Source organism: Procambarus clarkii, chromosome 75 (genome assembly GCF_040958095.1).
Source record: "Procambarus clarkii isolate CNS0578487 chromosome 75, FALCON_Pclarkii_2.0, whole genome shotgun sequence".
NCBI classification, from domain to species: domain Eukaryota; kingdom Metazoa; phylum Arthropoda; class Malacostraca; order Decapoda; family Cambaridae; genus Procambarus; species Procambarus clarkii.
Genome location: NC_091224.1, coordinates 24,909,365 through 24,933,102, shown reverse-complemented (window position 1 = coordinate 24,933,102; position 23,738 = coordinate 24,909,365). Strand labels below are relative to the sequence as shown.

Genomic DNA, 23,738 nt, shown 5'->3' with positions numbered 1-23,738 from the left:
AACAATGCAGTTTGTCGACCAAATTGTATTTTTGCTGTTTTTCTGCCATGTTCCCCCTTTTTTATTTTTATATTTTCTCAACACATTTTATACTTTAATCTCAATTAGTATTAAGTTTTAGTCTTTAGTGTTTTTCCTGCCCGAAACACTTTGCGTAATAGTGGCTATAGGCATTGTATGTACTAGCTCTATCTATAAATTCATCAATATTTGTATCACCCCTTGTATGTATGTACTTTACCTGAATAAACATTTGAATTTGATTACCAGATTTTTATCTTGGCTACTTAACTGCTGACACTGTTAATGAAAATTTGTACTGGTAGCCTATTTGACAAAACCACTGTCATTATTCGTTATTCACGTTTTGTAGTTGAGAGTACAGTATAAATACATAATTTTTTGTATTAATAATTGTAATTCACAGTAATTCTGGTTGCCATCAAACTCACTGGGAAGGCACTTCAGTGGTCTATGTTATTTACTCTCAATTGTGAATCCCAAGATCGAACTCTATTAGGACAGAAATGGTTGGGAACATTTCCTTTCACCTGATACTGCTGTTCACCTACCATTAAATGGGTACCCAGAGATAGGAAACCGTTGTGGGTTGCATTCTGGGAAAGTTTGGTAATTGGACCTTGGAGGATCTCGTTACACAAACAAGTAAAGGACTCCCATCCTCCACAACAGGAATTAATACCTTAAACAGTGTATTACAACCCTCGAGAGAGTGATGATTACGTTCAGCCTCTAGTGACATAATATACACACACTGGGAGTTAACAATGCATGTAGACATGTGCATATAATCATTCAGAGATGTCCATATAATTATGCATCACAGCACTGGGAAAATTAAGATAAAATGCACTTCACAATATAAACTGGGAATCTGAACTCAACAATACACAGGATATAAATTCATTAGCCGACATCTTTCTCTCCAAAATTCAAAGCCTCTACAACACACACTGTCCTCTCCTCACTAAGAAAGTAACTGCCAAAAGATTAAACAACCCCTGGCTCACAAGTGGCATACTTAAAGCAGTTAAAAAGGAATACGAATATGAAAAACAAAAAAATGATCCTAGTTACAAAAGAAGTTAAGAGATACTCATCAATGCATACCAATATAATACAAAGAGCCAAAGCTTCCTTTTATGAGAATAGATTTAAAGAAGCAAAAGGAAATATGAAAAGTACATAGAAAGTCATCTCTAACATCCTAGGCTCTAAACAACAATCACATAAGCAGATAAAACTCTCCAAAGATTGTTACACACTTGCAACAGACTTAGAACTTAGCAACTGAATTCAACAGCAGGTTCTCATCAATTGGTGCAAACCTTGCCAAAAAAATCCCAGAGACCCAGACACTATATATCTCACAGGCAGCTATCCTAACTCCCTACTTCTTTTACCAGTCAGCATGACAGACATTATATCCATAATTCAATCACTTAAAACCAAAGCTGGGAACATTAATGAAATACCATCCATGATATATAAGAGTGCTACCCTTGCTCTTGCACTACCCATAGCTCTGCTATTCAACAAATCTCTAGAGTGAATCTCTCTCAAATCTCTGAAATCCGTAAAAAAGCAAGAGGGACACCAGTTGCTAAAAGAGGCGAGACAGCTGACAAACAATTACAGACCAATATCAAATCTACCTATACTATACTTTCAAAAAATTTGAAAAATATTTACAAACAGCTCTATATATTCCTACTTTATAAAACTTTTGATACTGTAAACCATAACTACCTCTTACTTAAACTTTAACACTATGGTATCCGAGGCCTTACTCTGGACTACTGTATATTCGTTCCTATCTCAGTGACAGACACCAATATGTAGTCATCAATAGCATAACCTCCCCCACTTTACCACTGACAGTAGGGGGTGCCACAGGGTAGCATCTTGGGACCTCTCCTATTTCTTATATATAACAATGATCTGCCAAATGTTTCTAACATTCTTAAATCTATACTATTTGCAGATGATGCTACCTTTGTCTATTCTGACCCCAACCCCCACACATTAAATAATATTGTCAACAGTAAATTTAAAATGTTCACTCATGGATGTCAACTAACAAACTTACACTAAACATAGAAAAAACCTTCTACATTTTATTTGGTATTAAGTCATCAAATGAGATTCAACTTCAGATAGACAATGTTAACATTACCAATACAAATAAGGGGAAGTTCCTTGCCTATACAAAAACAAGGGACTGAACTTCAGCACCAACATACAACACATAGACAAAAAAAAAAAAAAGTCTCAAAAACAGTTGGTATACTTTCTAAAATCAGATTTTATGTCCCCCACTCTGCTCTCTTCTCATTATACTATACACTAATCTATCACTATCTAACATCCGGTATCTGTGCATGAGGGTTCAACCACTGCAAATTACTTCAAGCCTATCATCACTTGGCGGATACTTGCTATCAGAACTATAACAAAACTCTGTCTTCAGACAACACACAGCCCCCCCCCTCTATTTAAGTCCCTTAACATGCTAAATATACACTCACTCCACACATTCTCATGTGCTATCTTCATGTACAAAAACCTTGTTCCTTTGACAGTTGAGAGATGGGGGCAAAGAGCCACAGCTCAACTCCCCTAAGTACAACTAGAAGAGTACAACTAGGTGAGTACACACACTGAAGGTAGCTGATGGTGAAGTCTACACTTTGATCATGCATATATATAATATATATACAGTATATAATATATATATATATGTATAATATATTTCAGCCATGTTATTGTGACTTATCGTCTGCATGTACATAACCTCTTGATTACATAATGTATTGACGGGGGCGAGATGAAGCTAAGCACTATCAACACCCAAGTGTGAGTGGGTATCTCATGAAACAAATTATGATACCAGATGGTGTCTTCCAGACTTGAAGCAGCTGTTGTTGTTTTAGATTCAGCTACTCTGAACAAAAAAGTTCCAAGTAGCACTTGCTATGGGACTTGAGGCTTAGTGCTATATATATATACATTAAGGATAATACCCTTTATCCAATTAGTCTTAGGGTTCCTCCTTGAGCATACTTACCATGGCATTGGATATTCCCCTTAAATATTTTAATTTAATGGAATTTGTTTACAATGTTCAAGAAATGTGTAAATATTTCATTCAAAATTATCTACTACTAGAAATTTTAGCCAAATATCCCCAGTTTGCTAACTGGGGATGACTAGTAAATGTAAATGACAAAACCTTTCCACCGCTGCCCACTGGATGAGGAAGGGGGGGGGCAGTGTGCAGGATAAACATCAATTTTGACACAAGCTCTCCACATATGTAAGTTACACAATTTAGAAACTACTTATGGTCAGTCTTGAACCCTGAACGGTTATGTAACAATATACATTCAATTTTGTAACTAGCTCATCAAAACTATAAATTCCTTAGCTAAATGAATTTTGGGGTTCAGTCCCTGAACCCATTATGTGCCTTTGTAACCCTTTCCACTACCACCCACAGGATGGGTATGGGGGTGCATAATAAATGAACTAATCTAGCTATACTGTTCCATCCAATAGATAGAATTCTTCAACAAGAGTTTAAAATGTTATTGTAGTTTTTTTTAATCTGAAGTTGCCATGCATTACTAAATGAAATATAGCTTACATGTTGTGGACATCATTCTTCTGTACTGAGGAGTTTGAAAGTGGAAATATAGAGTATGTTTTCAGTAATTATAGCTGCTTGCTCTCAGGTTTTCTAAATATAAAAAAAACCTAGGCACAAAATATATTCTGAAGGATATTGCTTGTATAATTACCTATGTATCACTGTCAATGTGCTTTATACTAGTTGAATTTAATAGAGTTGTTTTACTCTAAGATACAAAAAGAGATAAAAAAAAATACTGTACATTAGTACCATTAAGTAAATACTGTTTCCACAAATTAACTTTTCCAAATGTAGATTTTTGAAGGAAAGAACAGACATTAACATAGAGAATAAAACAATAATTAAATCACAGCTTCATCTTAATACAAATTTTGAAGCCGAGAGAAGTCCAGCTCATTTACAACAATATATTCATTCACATATACAGACAATCTTTAAATAATTAATAATATGGTTCATTCTCAACTTAGAACTGTAGTCTCATCTCAAGTAAAGTGCTGTCATGTCACTGACAAGGACAAGAAATTACCATGGCTGCCATTCTTTCTGTCAACCTTAATCAATTCCCAATTTAATGGGGTAGAAAAGGTACACAAAGTCTCACATAAACTACAACAAATCCAACAGATTCATCTTCCACATGTGGACAGCTGTCACCTCATTTATTGATCAGTATAAAAGAAAAAATAAATTAGAAAATACTAAATATATTACAATTAACTTGAATGGTAAAAAATTAACAATATCATGTACAAATATATAAAAGCTAAAGAAAAAACACAGTACATCTATAAGAAAAGATTAAAAATGAATGAGTTGACTTTATATTTGGCACAGGTGGCATTTTCAACACCAAATTTCATGTTCAGCTTACAATGAATGATGTATCCTATGTGTATTTAAATAATCGTGAGTAGCATAAATGAGATTAGGGTATAAACAGATAAATATATTTTTCTATACAATACTGTTCGAGACAGATTACTGTAACCAGTCATTTTGTGAGGGGGGTGTCTCTGAAAAGTGGGTGCCAACTGTACAATAGGCACTGCTGAAAGCTGCCATCTGTACACTATGCACCTCTGAAGGCGCCACTGCAGTTATTAACTATACATTATGCAGCTCTGAAGGCACCACTGAGAGCTGCTATCTGTACACTAGGCACCATTAAGGGCTGCCATCTGTACATTAGGCAACACTGACCCTGATTTGATCTTGATTATCTAGTACAGAAATCACAAACACAGTCAGCTTCACAGAGAACTATGTACACATCACCTGTTTTATTTCTATAGGGATGTCATCGCAGGAGGCCGAGCGTAAGCCTTTGGTATAAAGCCATACTTTCGAGTCTTTGGAGCATATGCCCACAGCCATCCATCTACAGTCTGATTGTTCAAGTCAGCATAGATCCAGTCTCCTCGACGCACTGATAAGTCATCTGGGGCTTGTGCCTGTAAATAAAATAATACAATTAGAACTTATTAGTAGCAGGGGAAAATAATCTAACTTCAAAATATATATAACTGTCCTACATCTATGAAAGAACTGCAAAGCATTAATTTGCATGAGAATCTCTCAATGGTAACATGCAAATTATCTTAAAAGTCAAAAACAAAATGAAACCATACTCAATGTAATTTATAACACATGGATAATAGTAGGCTATTAAGATTCTATATTAACAATGCACACTTAACAAAAGGAATGATTTCTGAATGAGTTGGGACCAAGTTGTAATGAACAAGTAAGTAGTACTGTTGGCTTTATTCTCTATTTACAAACAGGGATCCTGAGTTTGATTCCCAAGTGAGACAGAAATGGTCGGGCATGTTTCCTTTCACATAATAAACCTGTTCATCTAGCAGTAAATAGGTATCTGGGAGTTGGAAAACTGCTGTGGAGTTGCATCCTGGGAAGGGTCAGTAGTTCTACCTTGGGGGACCTCATACAAGCACAAAGTGTATATATACAGAGGCCTCCTGTTCCCCAACAATGGGAATTAGATTATTACAAACATTATCCTGTTAGTGCTGTGTTAGTGCTGTGTTTCCCATTGTCAGAAGCAGGTAGCCTCTTAAGACTTATAGAAGTTCCCTAGGCAGATGACTGACCTTTACCAGGAGTTGCCTTACTCCTAGGTGCCTATTTAATGTTAGATGAGCAGAGGTGTAAGGAAACATGCCATAATGTTTAGTTGTGCAAAAATTTAACCCATTTGTGTTGTATAACATATAACACACCAGGATGGTATTTAAATACTGTATACAATGTGCTTGTTCTACATGGAACCAGTACCACATTATACAAAATGGCATTACTGTGTTATACAAGTAACATACCAAATAATGTTAATCTGATCATACACAATACATTCATTACACACACATTTAACAACACTGTGACTGATGCAACATTAAGCATGCACTAAAGTGCACAAAACCACTGTCATTCACTTCTTCCTGCAGGTTTCTCACCTAAACACTAACGCCTCATTGAGCATGGCCCACAGGAGTAACATGAATTATTCTCAATGAATGCCCTTTAGTGGCAAATTTAGTTAAAAAGTGTAAATTTTGACTAAACAAGCATCACAAACAAATTTAGTGAATAAAATGGCACCAAGAGGCACACACCTTATAATCATAGAGCATGACAAGTTCCGAGCCATGAAACCGAAGGTCGTCGCTGTTCCCAGGATTTATATGATGCTGGGAGGCCCCATAGCCCAACTGGTGCCCCCCGACGCTACCTAAGCCATGTATCGTGCCCACCATCACCCCGCCACCAGTTGTACCCCCACCTTGATCCAGGTGATCTGAAATATTTATAAGATAAAACTCTATTTACATCATGTATACAATTTGTCCATAGTGTAAACAAGGTGACACACAGGTTCACATATGTAAACAAGGTGACACACAGTTTCACATATGTAAACAAGGTGCACACACAGGTTCACATATGTAAACAAGGTTCACACACAGATTCACATATGTAAACAAGGTTCACACACAGGTTCACATATGTAAACAAGGTGCACACACAGATTCACATATGTAAACAAGGTGCACATACACATTCTTCCATCGGGTTTGACCACATCTAGAGCAACACCAAATATTTGTAATGGTAAAGATCAAAATGTACAACTAAACTCAGTGAGTTTGGCTATAGTATCAACATAGCTTTTTTATACTAAGGTAAGGAACATCATCAGAATGAAAGGGATTTATCTAATCAAAGGAGAATCACAATTGATGTAAAATGATGTACTCATTCTTAAATGGAGTTCTCACCCTTGAAAATTACTAACAATAATCATTAAACCTCTTAAATTACAAAATTCATACAACCTTATTATAGTGTACAGTATTCTAATTAACTTTTCTCAGGCATGTGCAATAGCATTTCACATGGCAAAATTCTTTATCATCAAACCACAATTTCCACTAAATAATCATTTATAAGATTCTACATGTGAAAAGGACAAACAGCAATTAAATTTTTACATCAAAACTAGCAAGACATACCTTGTATTACATCCGCTGGATAGACAAATCCAGATGGAACAAAACCTTCCTGTCCATCTGATCTTAGAACCCAGTACCAATCAGGATCTTCACGGTTGAGTACAGTTACGAACTCTCCACGCTCTACACTCACATCATTTTCATCACGTGCAATAAAGGTGTATAAGACAATGTACCTGCCAGCAGGATCCTTAATGAGAAAAGAAATTATTTTAATCATTAATAAGGGAATTCTTTAACCCTTAAAGTGCGGTTATCACCATATGATGATTCATGGGATAATGCAGTTATCATTTACCTGAATTTACCATTTGATATTATCATATCATAATTTAAACTATTATTATCTGGGTTTCACATGTACGATAAAAATAAGGATCATAGGTTTATGTCGATGTAATGATTTTTACCTTGACCCATGAAACATACACACTGTGTATGGCAGTGCACAATAGAAAGTTGTATTTACATATTTGTACATAGAAAGGTGTATACAGTCTAATGTAGTTGATTATAACCATGATATATATATGTGCTTCAGCCTACAGTTTAAACCTATTGTGATGTGTATGATCCTCTGTCCTGTGCAACAGAGAATCCCAGCATTATCCTCACTCTAATAAGACCTAATTGAATTCATCATATTCAGATTCAGATGTTTATTCAGGTAAGGTATATACATACAAGTGATGTTACATTAATGGATTGATATATAGATAGAGCTAGTACATACAATGCCTAAAGCCACTATTACGCAATGCGTTTCGGGCAAGAAAAACATTAATATCTAGAACTTAATACTAATTGAGCATAAAGAATAAAAGATGTTGAGAACAAATACAAATAAAGATAAAAAAAAAGGGGGAACATGACTGAAAAAGCAGCACAAATACAATAGGTTGACAAACAGTGTTGATTAAAAAAAAAAAAAAAAAAAAAAAAAAAGAAAATAACAGACATGGGTTGACAATAGAGGAGTGAGGTAGATTACAGGGAATTTATTAGGTAGTGTTTAGTTTTTATCTTAAACTGGTTGAGAGAGGTACAGTCTTTAACATGGTTGGGAAGGTCATTCCACATTCTGGGCCCCTTGATTTGCAGAGCATTTCTAGTTTGATTAAGACGTACTCTAGGAATATCAAAACTGTATTTATTTCTGGTGTGGTGCTCATGGGTTCTGTTACAACCTTCTATGAAGCTTTTAAGATCAGGATTGGCATTATAGTTTAGCGTTTTATATATGTATAATACACATGAGAGAATGTGCAGTGACTTAATATCTAACATATTAAGAGATTTGAGTAGGGGTACCGAGTGATGTCTGGGGCCAGAGTTGGATATTGTTCTAATAGCGGCTTTGTGTTGGGTAATTAGAGGACGTAAGTGATTTTGGGTAGTAGAACCCCAAGCACAAATACAATAGTTGAGATAAGGATAGATAAGGGAGTAATAGAGAGTCACCAGGGCAGGGCGTGGTACATAATATCTGATCTTAGAAAGAATGCCCACAGTTTTTGAAACTTTTTTTGATATATTTAGAATGTGTCCCTGGAAATTCAGCTTGTGGTCAATGAGAATGCCAAGGAATTTGCCATCTAATTTGTTACAAATTTGGGTATTGTTTATTTTGAGATTTATAAGACTAGAAGATTTATTGCCAAACAGAATATAGAAGGTTTTGTCAATGTTAAGGGTGAGTTTGTTGGCAGTTAGCCAAAGATGGACTTTATTTAGCTCAATATTTACTGTGGCATTTAGAGCAAGAGGGTCAGGACTGGAGTAAATGAAGGTTGTGTCGTCAGCAAATAGAATTGGTTTGAGGTGTTGGGAGGCATTTGGAAGGTCATTAATGTAGATGAGAAAGAGGAGAGGGCCAAGTATGCTGCCCTGAGGAACACCAATGTTGATGGGTAGGGTGGGAGAAATTGTATTATTCACAGAAACATATTGGAGCCTGTCAGTAAGGTAGGACTCGAGGTATTGTAGGGAGTGTCCTCTGACTCCATAATGATGTAATTTAAGAAGAAGGTTATGGTGGTTGACAGTATCAAAAGCTTTACGCAGGTCCACAAATAACCCAACAGGGAACTCCTTTTTATCAAGAGCTGTATGAATCGAGTTAAGCATACTAATAAGTGCATCGTTAGTGCTTTTTTTGGGTCTGAAGCCATATTGGCAAGGGCTAAGTATATTGAGTTTGGCTAGATATGAGTAAAGCTGCTTGTATATAAGTTTTTCAAAAATTTTTGACAAGTTTGGCAGGATTGATATAGGTCTGTAGTTGTTAACATCTGTGGGGTCACCACATTTGTGGACAGGCGTTACTCTCGCTTTTTTTAGAATATCTGGAAAGGTTTGGAGTTCAAGTGACTTGTTGAAGAGCAAAGCAATAGCAGGGGCTAAAGATCTGGAGGCTTTTTTGTAAATTAAAGTTGGTATCTCCTCAAGGGCACCAGACTTGGTTTTAAGGGAAAGGATTATCTCATTGACGTTAGTGGAGTTAATAGGCTTTAGGTACAGAGACTGTGGATAGTTACCTGTAAGATAGTCCTTAATGTCAGTACTGGAAGATGGAATATCATTTGCAAGGGATGAACCAATGGAAGAGAAGAACCTATTGAACTCAATAGCAGAATCAGAGGCTGAAAGCTGACCATCGTTATTAGACAGGAGAGTCGGTTTGTTATTTAAAGATTTCTTTGATCCCAATATTTGTGAAATTGTGCTCCAAGTTTGTTTAATGTTGCTCTTTATTTGAGTAAATTTATCTTCGTAGTATTTAGTTTTGGCTCGTCTAATTATCTTAGATAGCAATAATGAGTAATTCTTTGAGAATTCTTTGGAGACAATTCCTAACCTATACTTCTTCTCAAGGTCGTGTTTTTTGTTAATGGATTTCAGTATTCCCTTTGTAAGCCAAGGATTGTTAAGCCTTTTGCTTGTGACTTGTTTTGTAAGCCTAGGACAGTGGGTGTTATAAAGGCTAAGAGTTGTTTGTAGAAAAGATTGCACTGCTAGGTTGATGTCCCCTATGTTACCTAACTCGGACTCCCAGTTGACATTATCAGCAGCAGTTATAAAATTGTTTATAGCAGTTTCATTGTGCAGCCTAAAGCTTAACTCCCTTGTTTCTAGAGGTGGTTTGCTAATGTTAGTTAAGAGAAATGTGGGGTAGTGGTCTGTAGTGCTATCGGTGATTATACCTGAAGTAAGCGGAGAGGTTATGTTGGTCCAGATGTGATCTAGAGTCGTGGCAGTGCTATCAGTGATTCTAGTAGGTCTAGTGATTAAGGGTATGAGGAGGCAGGAATTCATACAGTTGAGGAAGCTAACAGCAGTAGGGTGTTCTGGCTCGCAGAGGTCAATATTAAAGTCCCCTGCGATAATTAGGTGGTTTTTGTTCAGTCTGTTATCAAGTATTAGATTTCTAAGGTTTGAGTTGAATACAGACTATTAAATATTAGGCAAATTGTAATTAATGTTTGTCAATAAAGATAATAATAATAATAATCCCTGATGACAGATTGCCAAAACAGATCCTAAAACATAAACTGGGAAAAACATAAGCTTAGAAAAATAAAAATAATGACAGTTTAGGTATGTATAACAAATTCCAGGCTAAAAATGTATGAATATAAAGACAGGAGTGTAAAGCTATAATAAAATCTCATTACTTGGTGGCCTTCATGCCATCATGTTTCATATGTATTTTAGGGGATAATTTGAGGAGTTATCATGATTATCAACTTCATTAAATAAAGACCAGTAATACATATATGATAATTCATATATGATAACCTCTACACTTTACATAACACACTTGTATGAAAATTCTATTAGTGTAAAACATATTCTAATGTTTACACTTATAAAATACACACACACTTCCCCTATTTTCAACAGTGAATGTTTCTCACCTTTAGCAGTTATAAGACAAGTCAAGTTTTGCTGGAAATCCAGTCATATTAGTGTTGTCTGCGATGTCCTAGCAGATATTGCCCTTAAGGAAGCAATCTGAATGTGTCCCATCTCGGAAATCTATTCCATATTCGGGTTCTATCATGTCACTCAATGGATCCATAACCATTGGAAAGGTAGTTAGTTAGTTACTACCAATAACAAATTATGTGCTATGAAATGTGACTTATCCCCATGGCCATCCTCCTTCCACCATACAGTAATAGGAAGTGGGAAACCTCCTTGGCATGGTCACTTACCAGCCACACAAGGTTAACTCATGGGCACTAGGTGGAATAGAAACACGGCCCCTTACTCTCCGACGGTAGAGCGACAGGTCTTGCTTCATGCAGGTCGGCGTTCAATCCCTGACCGTCCAAGTGGTTGGACACCATTCCTTTCCCCCGTCCCATCCCAAATCCCGACCCCTTCCCAGTGCTATATAGTTGTAATGGCTTGGAGCTTTCCTCTGATAATTGACCCCCCCCCCTTACTCTCCTAATTGCTATGTTCTACTTAGTCAACTTTCTTCTGGCTCAATATTCCAATTTTCAGGATAATCAGAAATTTTACTTTCTCACTGTCTTTATATTCACATAAAACTTCATAATTTTATTCATAAGAATGTGTACACAAAGTACATAAGAGGAATAGACAATTGAAGGGACAGGAGTTACACATACTAATGAAGCCACTAGTATGCAAAGCAAATATAAATTCTTTAACACAGAATGCCTATGACTGTCTTTCTGCTTCTGTATTGGCATGCTGAGTGATATCTAGGAATTCTTGAATCTCTTGAGACATGCATAATGCTATGCAGTATAGCCATGTTTAGTGCTTTCTTTATATAATTACTGTCTTGCTTACTTCCTTTACAATGTATGCAAAGGACAAATGGTTGGCCTATATACAATAAACATAATGAACACAAATTAATACAGTGTATATGTTGGCAAACCTTGAAAAACGGATGAATGTCCGGTGTAGCCGTGCCACTTTGGATAGAAGAATCTGAAGTTCTATTGGGCGGACTGCCTATTAATTTCCCTCCATAACTCTCATTATCTGATCCCACCAGTCCTGGATTATCTGTAAGAACATAACACTCATATCTGTTATTCAAAATGTAGTTGAGTTTGTGGAGTTAAGCAATACATTATTTATTTTATTTTTATTTATATATATATACAAGAAGGTACATTGGGATTGTGAGGATACATAGTATAGTAATTACAATCTTGTAAAGCCACTAGTACGCGCAGCGTTTCGGGCAGGTCCTTAATCTAAGGAAATTTTAAGTATGTAAACAAACAAAAAATACAAAATCAAACCAACTCTAAAAAATCAGCAGGATAGACAAACACGTCGCCTCTTATATATCTTTTTCATAAAACCTTTAAAGGTTTGAAAAATACAGCTAAGCTAATTTTAATAGTAAAAGTTAGGTATGCAGTGTACGTAGAACTAAAAAATTTCACCTTGTTATCAATATTAAGAAACTTTTATGTTAAAAATAAAAAAATTCATTAACATTTCGAACGATGCAATACATTTTCATCTTACATTTCTGAAAATAATTTAAATGTTAAATGTTTAAATGTTAAATAAACCTTAGTTAAATAACCTTAGTCTCCCATGACACTACTGTGGGAGGTAAAAATGAGATTTGACAGTTTTGCAAGTGCATCAGGGTGGGTGCCAGATGGTAATGGGTGCATTAACTGGTATTGGGGTTCCACATGGTAAAGGGTGCATTAACTGGTATTGGGGTTCCACATGGTAAAGGGTGCATTAACTGGTATTGGGGTTCCACATGGTAAAGGGTGCATTAACTGGTATTGGGATACCACATGGTAATGGGTGTGTTAAATGATATTGGTGCCACATGGTAATAGAGGTGCCCTTTCTCTGGCTCATTGTCCTTTAGCTACACTCTACACTCACTCTAGTAGTAGGTGACGATGATCTGCTACACTTACCTCTACGAGTATTCCTGCAAACTTGATATTAAAGTTTTGTTAGGCTATTTTTATATCAAATATTTGGTCAGTGACTTGAATGACAGCCAGATGAACACCAAACATTTGTTAACATATGCAGGCCACCAAGACATTTATTAAATCATTTGACAGTGTCTCAATAAGTCTCAGAAAGAGGCTCTTCCGTTGATAGTGAGTGAAGTTTACAGCAAAAGCAAGGCATGAAAACCGAGTTTAAATGATTTACTATTCCATTAAACATACCTCATTACTAAGTAAATGAACAAATGCAGTTTTACATGGCTGGGTGACTTACCTATCCAACTGTAATGGACAATGCCATTCAAGATCTAAGGTAGTCCTTTTTTATGTAAAGCCTGTCATAATTTGTCACATCTGAGAACAATTTGAAATATGATAGTAAAACAATAAGGGAAACCTCAATAAGCATAATAAGCTCATTGTCCCCAACACTGAGACATGAGAAGCCAAGACACGTGCCAACTACTACACCAAATACTACCCTATACCTTCGAACCCAGAATGATTGCACAAAATATTAAAACGATTTCATAGTGTTTCATATCTCTCTTAAACTGTTAAATTACTGAGAAAGAGAAACTTGCAAACAGTACCAGAGACACAAACTACATTAACTGAACATCCCAAGTGTCCAAACAGTACATACATCATAACAGTGACCAAATATACACACCTGTGCCTCCAGAGTTGATAGTACCTATTGTAGTGTTGTGGTCTGTATCAAGGCCACCTCCGCCTCCTCCTTCCAATGAGTTATGTTCACGAGGCATTTTTTTCTGTGGTAAAGAAAATTAAATTGATTTTTCATGTATGATATAAGTTCTCTGATTAGAAAATGTGTCCACAATACTGTATACTTAATAAATGTACTTTCTTCAATCAAATACTGAACTGACACCCTATTCAGACATCCAAATATAATATACACAAATGCCTATACAAGGATAGCTGTTTACAAGTTATTACTGTGGTTCATAACAAGTGTCAAACCATCTGTTCAATTGTATTAGAATAACATAAATTGTTTTATCCACATGGCAAATATGAAGTAGGGGCACATACTTTATGGTTCATGGTAAGTTCCCCGAGCTGTGACCCGAATGGTGCGCAGTAGGAGTGAGGGATGAAGCCTTCCTGTTGGCCATGCTCCGCGATAACGTATACCCAGTCATTTTCCTGATAAAGTACATTTACAACCTGGAAAATGCATAAACTGTTTCAGAGCTGAGTATTTATATATTTTATTTATTATATAAGGGAGTACCACCATTTATTTATTTATATATACAAGAAGGTACATTGGGATTGTGAGGATACATAGCATAGTAATTACATTCTTGTAAAGCTGCTAGTACGTGCAGCGTTTCAGGCAGGTCCTTAATCTAAGAAACTTATAAGTAGGTAAATACTTGCAAAGTACAGTACTTTACAGTACTCGAGTAAGACTTGAGTGACAAGATAACAAGATCACAGCTACACTATGTATGATTTTGAATTTAAATACAGGATAACATTAAATTTAAAGACTTAAAAACAGAGCCATTCTGATACAGTGTACAATACAAAAATAATATTCAGAAAATGTTATTAATATATAAAATCCAAGATAAATGGATTAAGGTAAGGTTTGGTGATGATAAATCACTATTACTGAACATTAATTACTGAATCTGTAAATTTGCTGTGTAAAAATAAAAATAAAATTGTATTTCTTCTGTTTATTTAGTGTAAATTACTGTTGTTCTGTTGCAATTTCTGCGGTACCAATCACCATGTAATAATTGTCATTTTTTCAATTTCTTTACTTCAGTTCATTTTTGCTTTTGATCTCAAATAGTTTTAAGTCTTTAGCTTTAAGTATTTTTTCCACATCATACCTAAAATGCTCTGCATATTAGTGACTTTAGGCATAGTACTGTACTTGCCTTACCTATAAATCCTACATTCTTCTTGTATCCTATTTTGTATGCATGTACTTTTGTTTAAATAAAAATTATTATTATTATTATTATATAAGAGCCTTCCAAGCACTGGCACAATATATTCTCACATAAAGAATGATGTGTGTGGAACAATCAAGCACTGTATGATTATAAGAAAGCATTACTAAACTGATGCCACAACTACAAACACTGTATACACTTGAATTAAGAGATTTAGGAATGATCGCTGTGCTACAAAATTTGTATAAAAAAGGAGAACAGCTTCCAGGTTCACTTGCAAGATTTGGGAGAGCCACAAATAATATAAAACTAAGACCTTTTGGGAATTGTGTAATCCTTTTGTGCTACTGCTCACAGGGTCTAGTATGAGGTGCGCAGTAAGTTAGCCATTGCTGGCAACTACACGAAAAAATCACAAGTAAAACCATGAAGACTTTGTTTCTCGGGGGGGGGGGGGGGGGGGGGGGAAATTGGGTTGCCTTTAGGGAGATTTGTTTGGATGTGACAGGGGCAGGTGTTGAGGGGCATCTACATCTACCCCTCATCACTTTATCAAGCTGAAAACTTGCTAACAAAATAGCAGAAATATAATAAATTGCATATATTAAAAAATTTCGGGGAGATTTGGTAGAGGAATTGTTTGAATTATTGTAATGGGCCTAAATCTACTAATAACTTATAATATAATTAACACTTTCACTGGCTCAGTTAGGCACCCAAATCACACGGGAAGGTAGGCCGAGCATTTCCGGTGAGCACACAACCTGATGTTAAACTCATTCACGCACAATGTTTATACTTAATAATAAACCACTGCAAAAAATTTTGCATGCACTCTCCGCTTTTTGGTTTTATGACGGAATATGCATGATCAGGCAGCGAAAGTGTTAATATTAGTACAGTACCAGTGCTCAAAAAAGATGTAGTTCAAATTTGTTAAGACAACAGAAACCTATATAAAATGTTAATAAAAGAATGGTTGGAATGCAGACGATGAGTCACAATAACGTGGCTGAAGATATGATGACCAAACCACACACCAGGAGATGAGGAGACGACGACGTTTCGGTCCATCCTGGACCATTATCACAATCGACTTGATAATGGTCAAGGAAAGAACAAAACGTCATCGTCTCCTCATCTTCTGGTGTGTGGTTTGGTCATAATGTCTGGAATCACAATATAAATAAAAATAAAATAAAATACTAGTATGCACAAAATCAAGCATTGAATTTAATGAAACATTTATGGGTGGCTTCAGTAGCTTCCCAGTGGACTGCTCTTTTACCAGACACATCCACAAAACTAATCAGGGCTTTGGATTAGTGCAGGCCTACCAACCACAACAAACAGAATCTGGTGTGTTCATAGAGAAACAAAGGAGCATTGTGACCCAAACCAAGTAAAACCACCCATAAAGTACAGGTGGTGCAAAAGAAATTACAACCCCTGGCTGGTGTGGTGAGAGCTGGAAACTAACTCTACGCTAAGGCCCAACACACTGGGCACCACAGAACCAAATCTTAAAGAACCTTAAGGGTAAAATGAAGAATAAAAATTCCTTGAAGGAACAAAGAAGCTGCAACATTTTGTTCCGGCATTGGTGAAGCACCAACCTGTGCAGAAAATGTTACAATGCCTTCAGCCAAACTTGGCAAAATGGGAACACTATGCAGGTAAAAATCAGGTGATCAAGGTGTTCAATGTTCTGACAGGACAGATAAGGGCATCATAACACTAACTGAAGATGGTGGCAGCAGCCTAATAGGCCAACACCCAGGGTGGCAGCACAGCCAACATAGATGTCCAGCAGCAACAAATATCCCACCTCTGCTGGTGAAAAAAATACTGTACATAAAACTCATCATCAAAACTCATCATGCAGTGACAGCAGCAACAGAAATGTCTGTTAGGGCTTAAAAACACTGATGATCATCCATAAGAGTGAGCATGAATTCTCATTCATTCTGAAAGCTGAAAACAGCATAATTTAACTCATGAGTATGGGAGCCATCCCATAACCATCACAAAATACTCAACAAAGCCAAAGAGAAAAGCAAGCTACCCAGCCAAATAGGAACTGGCTTTCCAAAACTGAGCAAACTACCCTTCCCCTGAATCCATCTTTTCTCTACTGAATCACGATATACAGAACTGTAGTTTATTTTGCTTCACCTATACAGTATAATTTTTGGCCTGGTGTACTTAGTTTTGGGTAGATTTCAAATGCCCTGGCTCCCCTTGTCAGAATGTGGCACACCACATTCCAGTCCTGGCATTCTGTTAGGCCAACAAGTCTATAGGTCCAGTAGTTTTGTGGATGTCTGTGATACCAGAACCAATGCACCAGGGAGTTACCGAGAGCCAACTAAGAAAAAAGCTAAATTACTAATACAGTAACTCTTATCAAAATACATTTCATGAAAATGTGTTAAAAAGCAAGCAATAATTGCATAATAACTTACACTACCCCTCTTCACTTCCAGTTCATCATCAACGCAGGGCGTGAAGTCATGTAGGACAACCATCTTGCTGTCGGGCGAGAGGCCAGCCTCCTTCTCCAAGCCAACCCGCACCAGCGTCTCTATGGAAGCAGAGCCTGTGATGCGACCGAGCCCAGGAGCCCGCACCACCTTCTCCTCCCCCTCCGACACATACCCCCCTGACCCTGAGGAACAAACCCATGTTGTGAGGCAACCAATTAATTCAAATTGCATCAGACAAATGCTGATGGTACTACTGAGTAATAATTTTATAGTCAGACTCTGAACATGGGCAAACCTCAATTGAGTGTCAGGTTTAGAAAATATATCTAGTGGCTGTGTTGTGTTAGGTAGCTATTGACTAACCTCTTAAAGGAACAGAGATTGAAGGACCCACGTAAAGTAGAATAGGGCAAGAAATTGCTCAAATATAGAATTTTGAATACAATAAACACAAGCAGTACCTGCAAGATGAGTATTGTGAGGTCCCACAACAAGGGTAGAAATAGCTGCTCCTAACTCCTTATAACACAAACCACAGAAATATATATATAGGAGGGAGAGAGATGATGTGTGCGAGATGAGTAGGCAGGCTGGAAGTAAGGACTTCAGTTAAATAGACAGATTTTCTCGTATTTTAAACAAATGGAATAAACACTTGTCCCATACTGTATATAAGAACAATATTCACCATAAGGATTGTATTAATAATATTATAAAGTTAAGACAGCTGATTAGTTGTACTGAACTTCTAAATAAAATTATAATTAATACAGTACAATGGGGTTTATTCTTAACTCACAATCGGGAATCCCAGGTTTGAATCACACGCCCAACAGAAATGGTTGGGTAAGTTTCCTTTCACCTAATGCCTTTGTTTACCTAGGTACCTGGGAGTTAGACAAATAAATAAATAAATAAATATGTTTATTCAGGAAAGGTACAACAGTTGAAGGGTTGCATTCTGATAGCCCAGGTGAATGAAACGTCATTATCCATGTTTATTGTGGTTAGGAATTTCTACGACTGGGACATGGATCGGCTAATTCCTCTATACTCAAGTCGCAACCTAGGGAAGGCCTCATCTCAAATGGATACAAGCTGCATTTAGTAGAGCTCCTCCTTTATTTTGGGTGCCCAGAAGTGAGGTGGTTAAGAGCTGCTGGCTACTGCTCTGGTGATCAGTTGTTTGAGGCTTTGATAGTCCAGGTGAATGAAATACAGTAATATAAATATATAAATACAGTAATATAAATATATATATATATGTCGTACCTAGTAGCCAGAATGCACTTCTCAGCCTACTATTCAAGGCCCAATTTGCCTAATAAGCCAAGTTTTCCTGAATTAATATATTTTCTGTAATTTTTTTCTTATGAAATGATAAAGCTACCCATTTCATTATGTATGAGGTCAATTTTTTTTATTGGAGTTAAAATTAACGTAGATATATGACCGAACCTAACCAACCCTACCTAACCTAACCTAACCTATCTTTATAGGTTAGGTTAGGTAGCCGAAAAAGTTAGGTTAGGTTAGGTAGGTTAGGTAGTCGAAAAATAATTAATTCGTGAAAACTTGGCTTATTAGGCAAATCGGGCCTTGCATAGTAGGCTGAGAAGTGCGTTCTGGCTACTAGGTACGACATACATACATACATACATAATATATATATATATATATATATATATATATATATATATATATATATATATATATATATATATATATATATATATATATATATATATATATATATATATATATATATATATATATATATATATATATATATATATATATATATATATATATATATATATATATATATATATATATATATATATATATATATATATATATATATATATATATAATATATATATATATATATATATATATATATATATATATATATATATATATATATATATATATATATATATATATATATATATATATATATATATATATATATATATATATATATATATATATATATATATATATATATATATATATATATATATATATATATATATATATATATATATATATATATATATATATATATATATATATATATATATATATATATATATATATATATATATATATATATATATAATGTGTGTGTGTGTGTATATCACGAAAATAAACACGTGATTAAGAATGTGACAATGTCAGACCACGGAGGAAAATGAAACAGGAATTTCCTTAAGTACTTTCGTATATTAAATACATCTTCAGAAGGAATGAAACCTACCTAACCTATTCCTTCTGAAGATGTATTTAATATACGAAAGTACTTAAGGAAATTCCCGTTTCATTTTCCTCCGTGGTCTGACGTATATATATATATATATATATATATATATATATATATATATATATATATATATATATTTATATATATATACATATATTATATATATACACTGTATTTATAAATTAGAAATACTGTATGTCTATGTGTTTAAGGTTGGAGGCCAGATGCTTGGTGCCAGCCTGAACCCAACTTTGCACCCTGATGTCTATGGGGTATATACTGTATGTGTCTAACATGGTCAGGTTGGGGTTGCCACAATTTAAAAGGGAACAGCATGCCACAGTCACATACTATATGATAAAGGATAAGTAGGGTTAGGTTAGATAAGGATACATACGATTTGGTTAGATAAGGTAGGTTAGGTTTGGTTAGATAATGATAGGTTATCATGCATATCTAATAGGAAGACTATCAGCAACCTTGCCCTAATACATTATTAATGCCAGCTCTCACATAAGTGTGATCAACAATACCACTCATCTCAAATGTGCAGCAAATGGAATATTGATGCTGCTCTTCAAAGACAATACCCCCTGTGGTGAGTTTAAGGGTAACATGATGAGTTACTTGAATTTCCAACACACTAATAAGCTAAACTAGTTACTGTAACCTAGCCTAGCCTTGAAACATATTTTAGCCTAACCTAATATATATCTTGCATGCCGAGGGCCACAACAAAAGTGGCTAATGGAATTAGCCAAGTTGGAATTGGGATGACTTATCCTGAACCAAAGAACTAAAGGTTATCAAGACAAGTTGCTACAGCTTTAACTTGCGACAATTTTCTGGACGTTTGGTTTGCTACCGTTGGTAAAGTTGTCCAGTTTAGGTTACGAGTTAGTTAGTTTAGTTAATTTATTATGCACCCCATACCCATCTTGTGGGCGGTAGTGGAAAGGGATACAGAGGCACATAATGGGCTCAGGGACTGAACCCCACAATTCATTTAGCTAAGCCAGTTACAATCTTGATGAGCTAGTTACAAACTTTAATATAAGTCGTCACATCAACAATGGGTACGAGTAGAGGCAACGAGTGAGGTGAAATGGGGGAAAAAGACTCATTTAGTACCTCAGTTTACAGAGAATACTTTGATGAATGTATTAATACATAACTGAGAAAATGTTTTAATGTACTGCAATTATAAGTTTTCTTTGTCTTTTCCTTCTGGAGAGCACAAGTAAACTATAAGATCGTTCTGACACAAGTAAGATACTGTAAATCACGAGTGAGAGACTTGAACAGAGCAGTAAGAACCCAGCTCAGTCAAAATGCCGTTTATTTATCGCTAAAACCCTCTCAGTGCCAAGAGACTGGGTGTAGGAGAGAGAAGAGTGGAGGGAGGCGAGAGTGTGGTTGAGGGCCTCGAGCTGGAGGGTGTAGGAGGCCAGGACACACACTCACACCACACACTTCACATGATAAACATAAACACCCCGTTTGTTTACGCTCCAGCCACCCACCTCCCACACCGACCAAAGAGGGTCATTCCCTTCCTACCTATTTTAACCACATTTCTCACTATCTCTCACTAAACTTGCTGACGAAATCGCCTTGGATTTTTGCGGACTGTCACCGAGAGGAGCGCGAGAGTTCCCCCGTGCCAAAGAACACACGTATTACCTTTCTTTTTCTTGTTCCGTCGGATTCTGACTGGGCATAGGAAAGCCATCTTGCTATAGCCTGCATCAGGCCGGTGGTGCCACGTTTATGAGCGTATTGACCTCAACATCAATAAAAAACCGTCTACACTGCACCTGAGTTTTCGGGTCACTCCGCTCATTGGACGGATACGATGTATTACCATAACTGCTCTAATCCTAATTAACCCGGCCTGATTCTAAGGGGCAATTGTGATGTTAGAAATAAGTGGGTATGGGAAACGTGGCACCAGTCCGTCGCGTATCTCAGAATGAGTCCACCTCCCCCCCCCCTCTCTCTGATTTACCTGAGGGTCATTACCACTCTAGTGGCCTCGATGAGGACAGGAAGCCGGCGGTTTGTCAAAGATACCATTTGTCCTCATGATAAATCTCTATAATGATCTATATCTATAATGATCTCTATCTCTCCCTCTCTTTTTTTCTATAAATTCATTAAGTACTTTCGTATATTAATACATCTTCAGAAGGAGTGATTTTACAGGTCAAGTATTGGACATAAATAGGCAGGAGAGAATGGAGTGAGGTGAGGTACAATAACAAATGAATGGGAATTAGGTGGACACAAATATGAGCCGCACAAGAAATGCTGCAGGCCTATTGACCCATACGATGCAGCTCCTATCCATACATACCAACAGGCCCACACATGGATTATAATAGCATAAGATAGTAAATATTTACAATGAATTAGTGAGACAAATGTGTTCCAATGATCCTACTCAGATCGCCCTTTAATTGATCTATCAAAAATGTATCTAAGTTATATAAACCACTGCTAATGTTCAAATTACTTTCTTTTGTAATCTGTATCAAAGCAGATTCAATTATAACAGATCCACTTATAACAGAAACATAATGTCAAAACATAATATCAAAGCAGATTCAATTATAACAGATCCACTTATAACAGAAACATAATTGAATCTGCTTTGATACAGATTACAAAAGAAAGTAATTTGAACATTAGCAGTGGTTTATATAATTTAGATCCATTTTTGATAGATCAATTAAAGGGCGATCTGAGTAGGATCATTGGAACACATTTGTCTCACTAATTCATTGTAAATATTTACTATCTTATGCTATTATAATCCATGTGTGGGCCTGTTGGTATGTATGGATAGGAGCTGCATCGTATGGGTCAATAGGCCTTCAGCATTTCTTGTGCGGCTCATATTTGTGTCCACCTAATTCCCATTCATTTGTTATTGTACCTCACCTCACTCCATTCTCTCCTGCCTATTTATGTCCAATACTTGACCTGTAAAATCAGGTTTTCACTCAGATACTTTAATTTATATTTAACTAGATGGGTTACCCAGCTGTGCCTAGGTGTCTCCCCTTTTGCACTTTCCTAACCTTCCCCCTCTTCCTCAGAAAATGTAATATTAAAAGCACTGAAAAACTTAAATTAAATAACTCTTCTGAAAACACAAGCTCTATTTCAGACACAAGTTTATGAAAATCGCAGGAGAGAAGGTCGCTATAAATGCTGATATTTACTCAAGTGTGACAATGGAGTCAAACCTAACTGACCAGTGACACTCCCATACCTGCCATATGTTATCTTGGACAGTTGGGCAAGGCCAGCTCCAAACGTCTAACTCCCAACCTCAGACACACACTATTTAATAAAGATGTTTCAGCAAAATATAATCTACTATCATATTGTTGTCAGCACCTTGACAAATTCACAAAAATGAATTCCTCAAACCAGCAACTTCATGAACAAGAGGTGACAGATTCAAGCAAAGGAAATAAATGTGCTGGAAAAATATTAGAAAGTTTGTTTGCAAATGGAGAGGTAGATGGTTGGAACAGACCAAGTGAGAAGGCGGTGGAGGCCAAAACTGTCAGCAGTTTCAAAGCGTTATACTGTACAACAAAGTGAACCGAGAAAACAGGACACCACAAGCGTAGCTCTCATCCTGTAACTACACTTTAGTAATTACCCATTGATCATCACTACCAACACTATTCATGTTCATCACTCGAAAGTCCATCTCTATAAACTTTGTTGTGTCTTTTCTAGGTCCATATATGCATGCATGCCTTATAATTTCACTTGCATGTCTTTTCTATGAGCTATATCAATGAGAACATCTGATCTGCACACCTCTTCCACCATGAAA

At 36.1% G+C, this 23,738-nt stretch overlaps 1 protein-coding gene across 4 annotated transcripts; it reads right to left on the bottom strand.

The window, feature by feature from the left end:
- Positions 1–4,014: 4,014 nt before the first annotated feature.
- On the bottom strand, positions 4,015–21,854 carry Dlish (Dachs ligand with SH3s). Of its 4 annotated transcripts, none has more exons than XM_045764296.2 (8): positions 21,566–21,854; positions 17,596–17,798; positions 14,250–14,384; positions 13,861–13,963; positions 12,125–12,255; positions 7,207–7,396; positions 6,310–6,491; positions 4,015–5,127 (listed from the first exon to the last, which is right to left on the bottom strand). In XM_045764296.2, exons 1-8 carry the CDS (start codon positions 21,612–21,614, stop codon positions 4,963–4,965), a joined length of 1,158 nt encoding a protein of 385 aa, XP_045620252.1. In that variant the 5' UTR covers positions 21,615–21,854; the 3' UTR covers positions 4,015–4,962. The 4 variants fall into 4 exon arrangements, with proteins under 4 accessions (XP_045620252.1, XP_045620253.1, XP_069169493.1 ...); XM_045764297.2 differs by having other exon boundaries at positions 17,596–17,714; positions 21,566–21,853; XM_069313392.1 differs by lacking the exon at positions 21,566–21,854 and adding an exon at positions 21,443–21,465 and having other exon boundaries at positions 17,596–17,714.
- Positions 21,855–23,738: the final 1,884 nt, after the last annotated feature.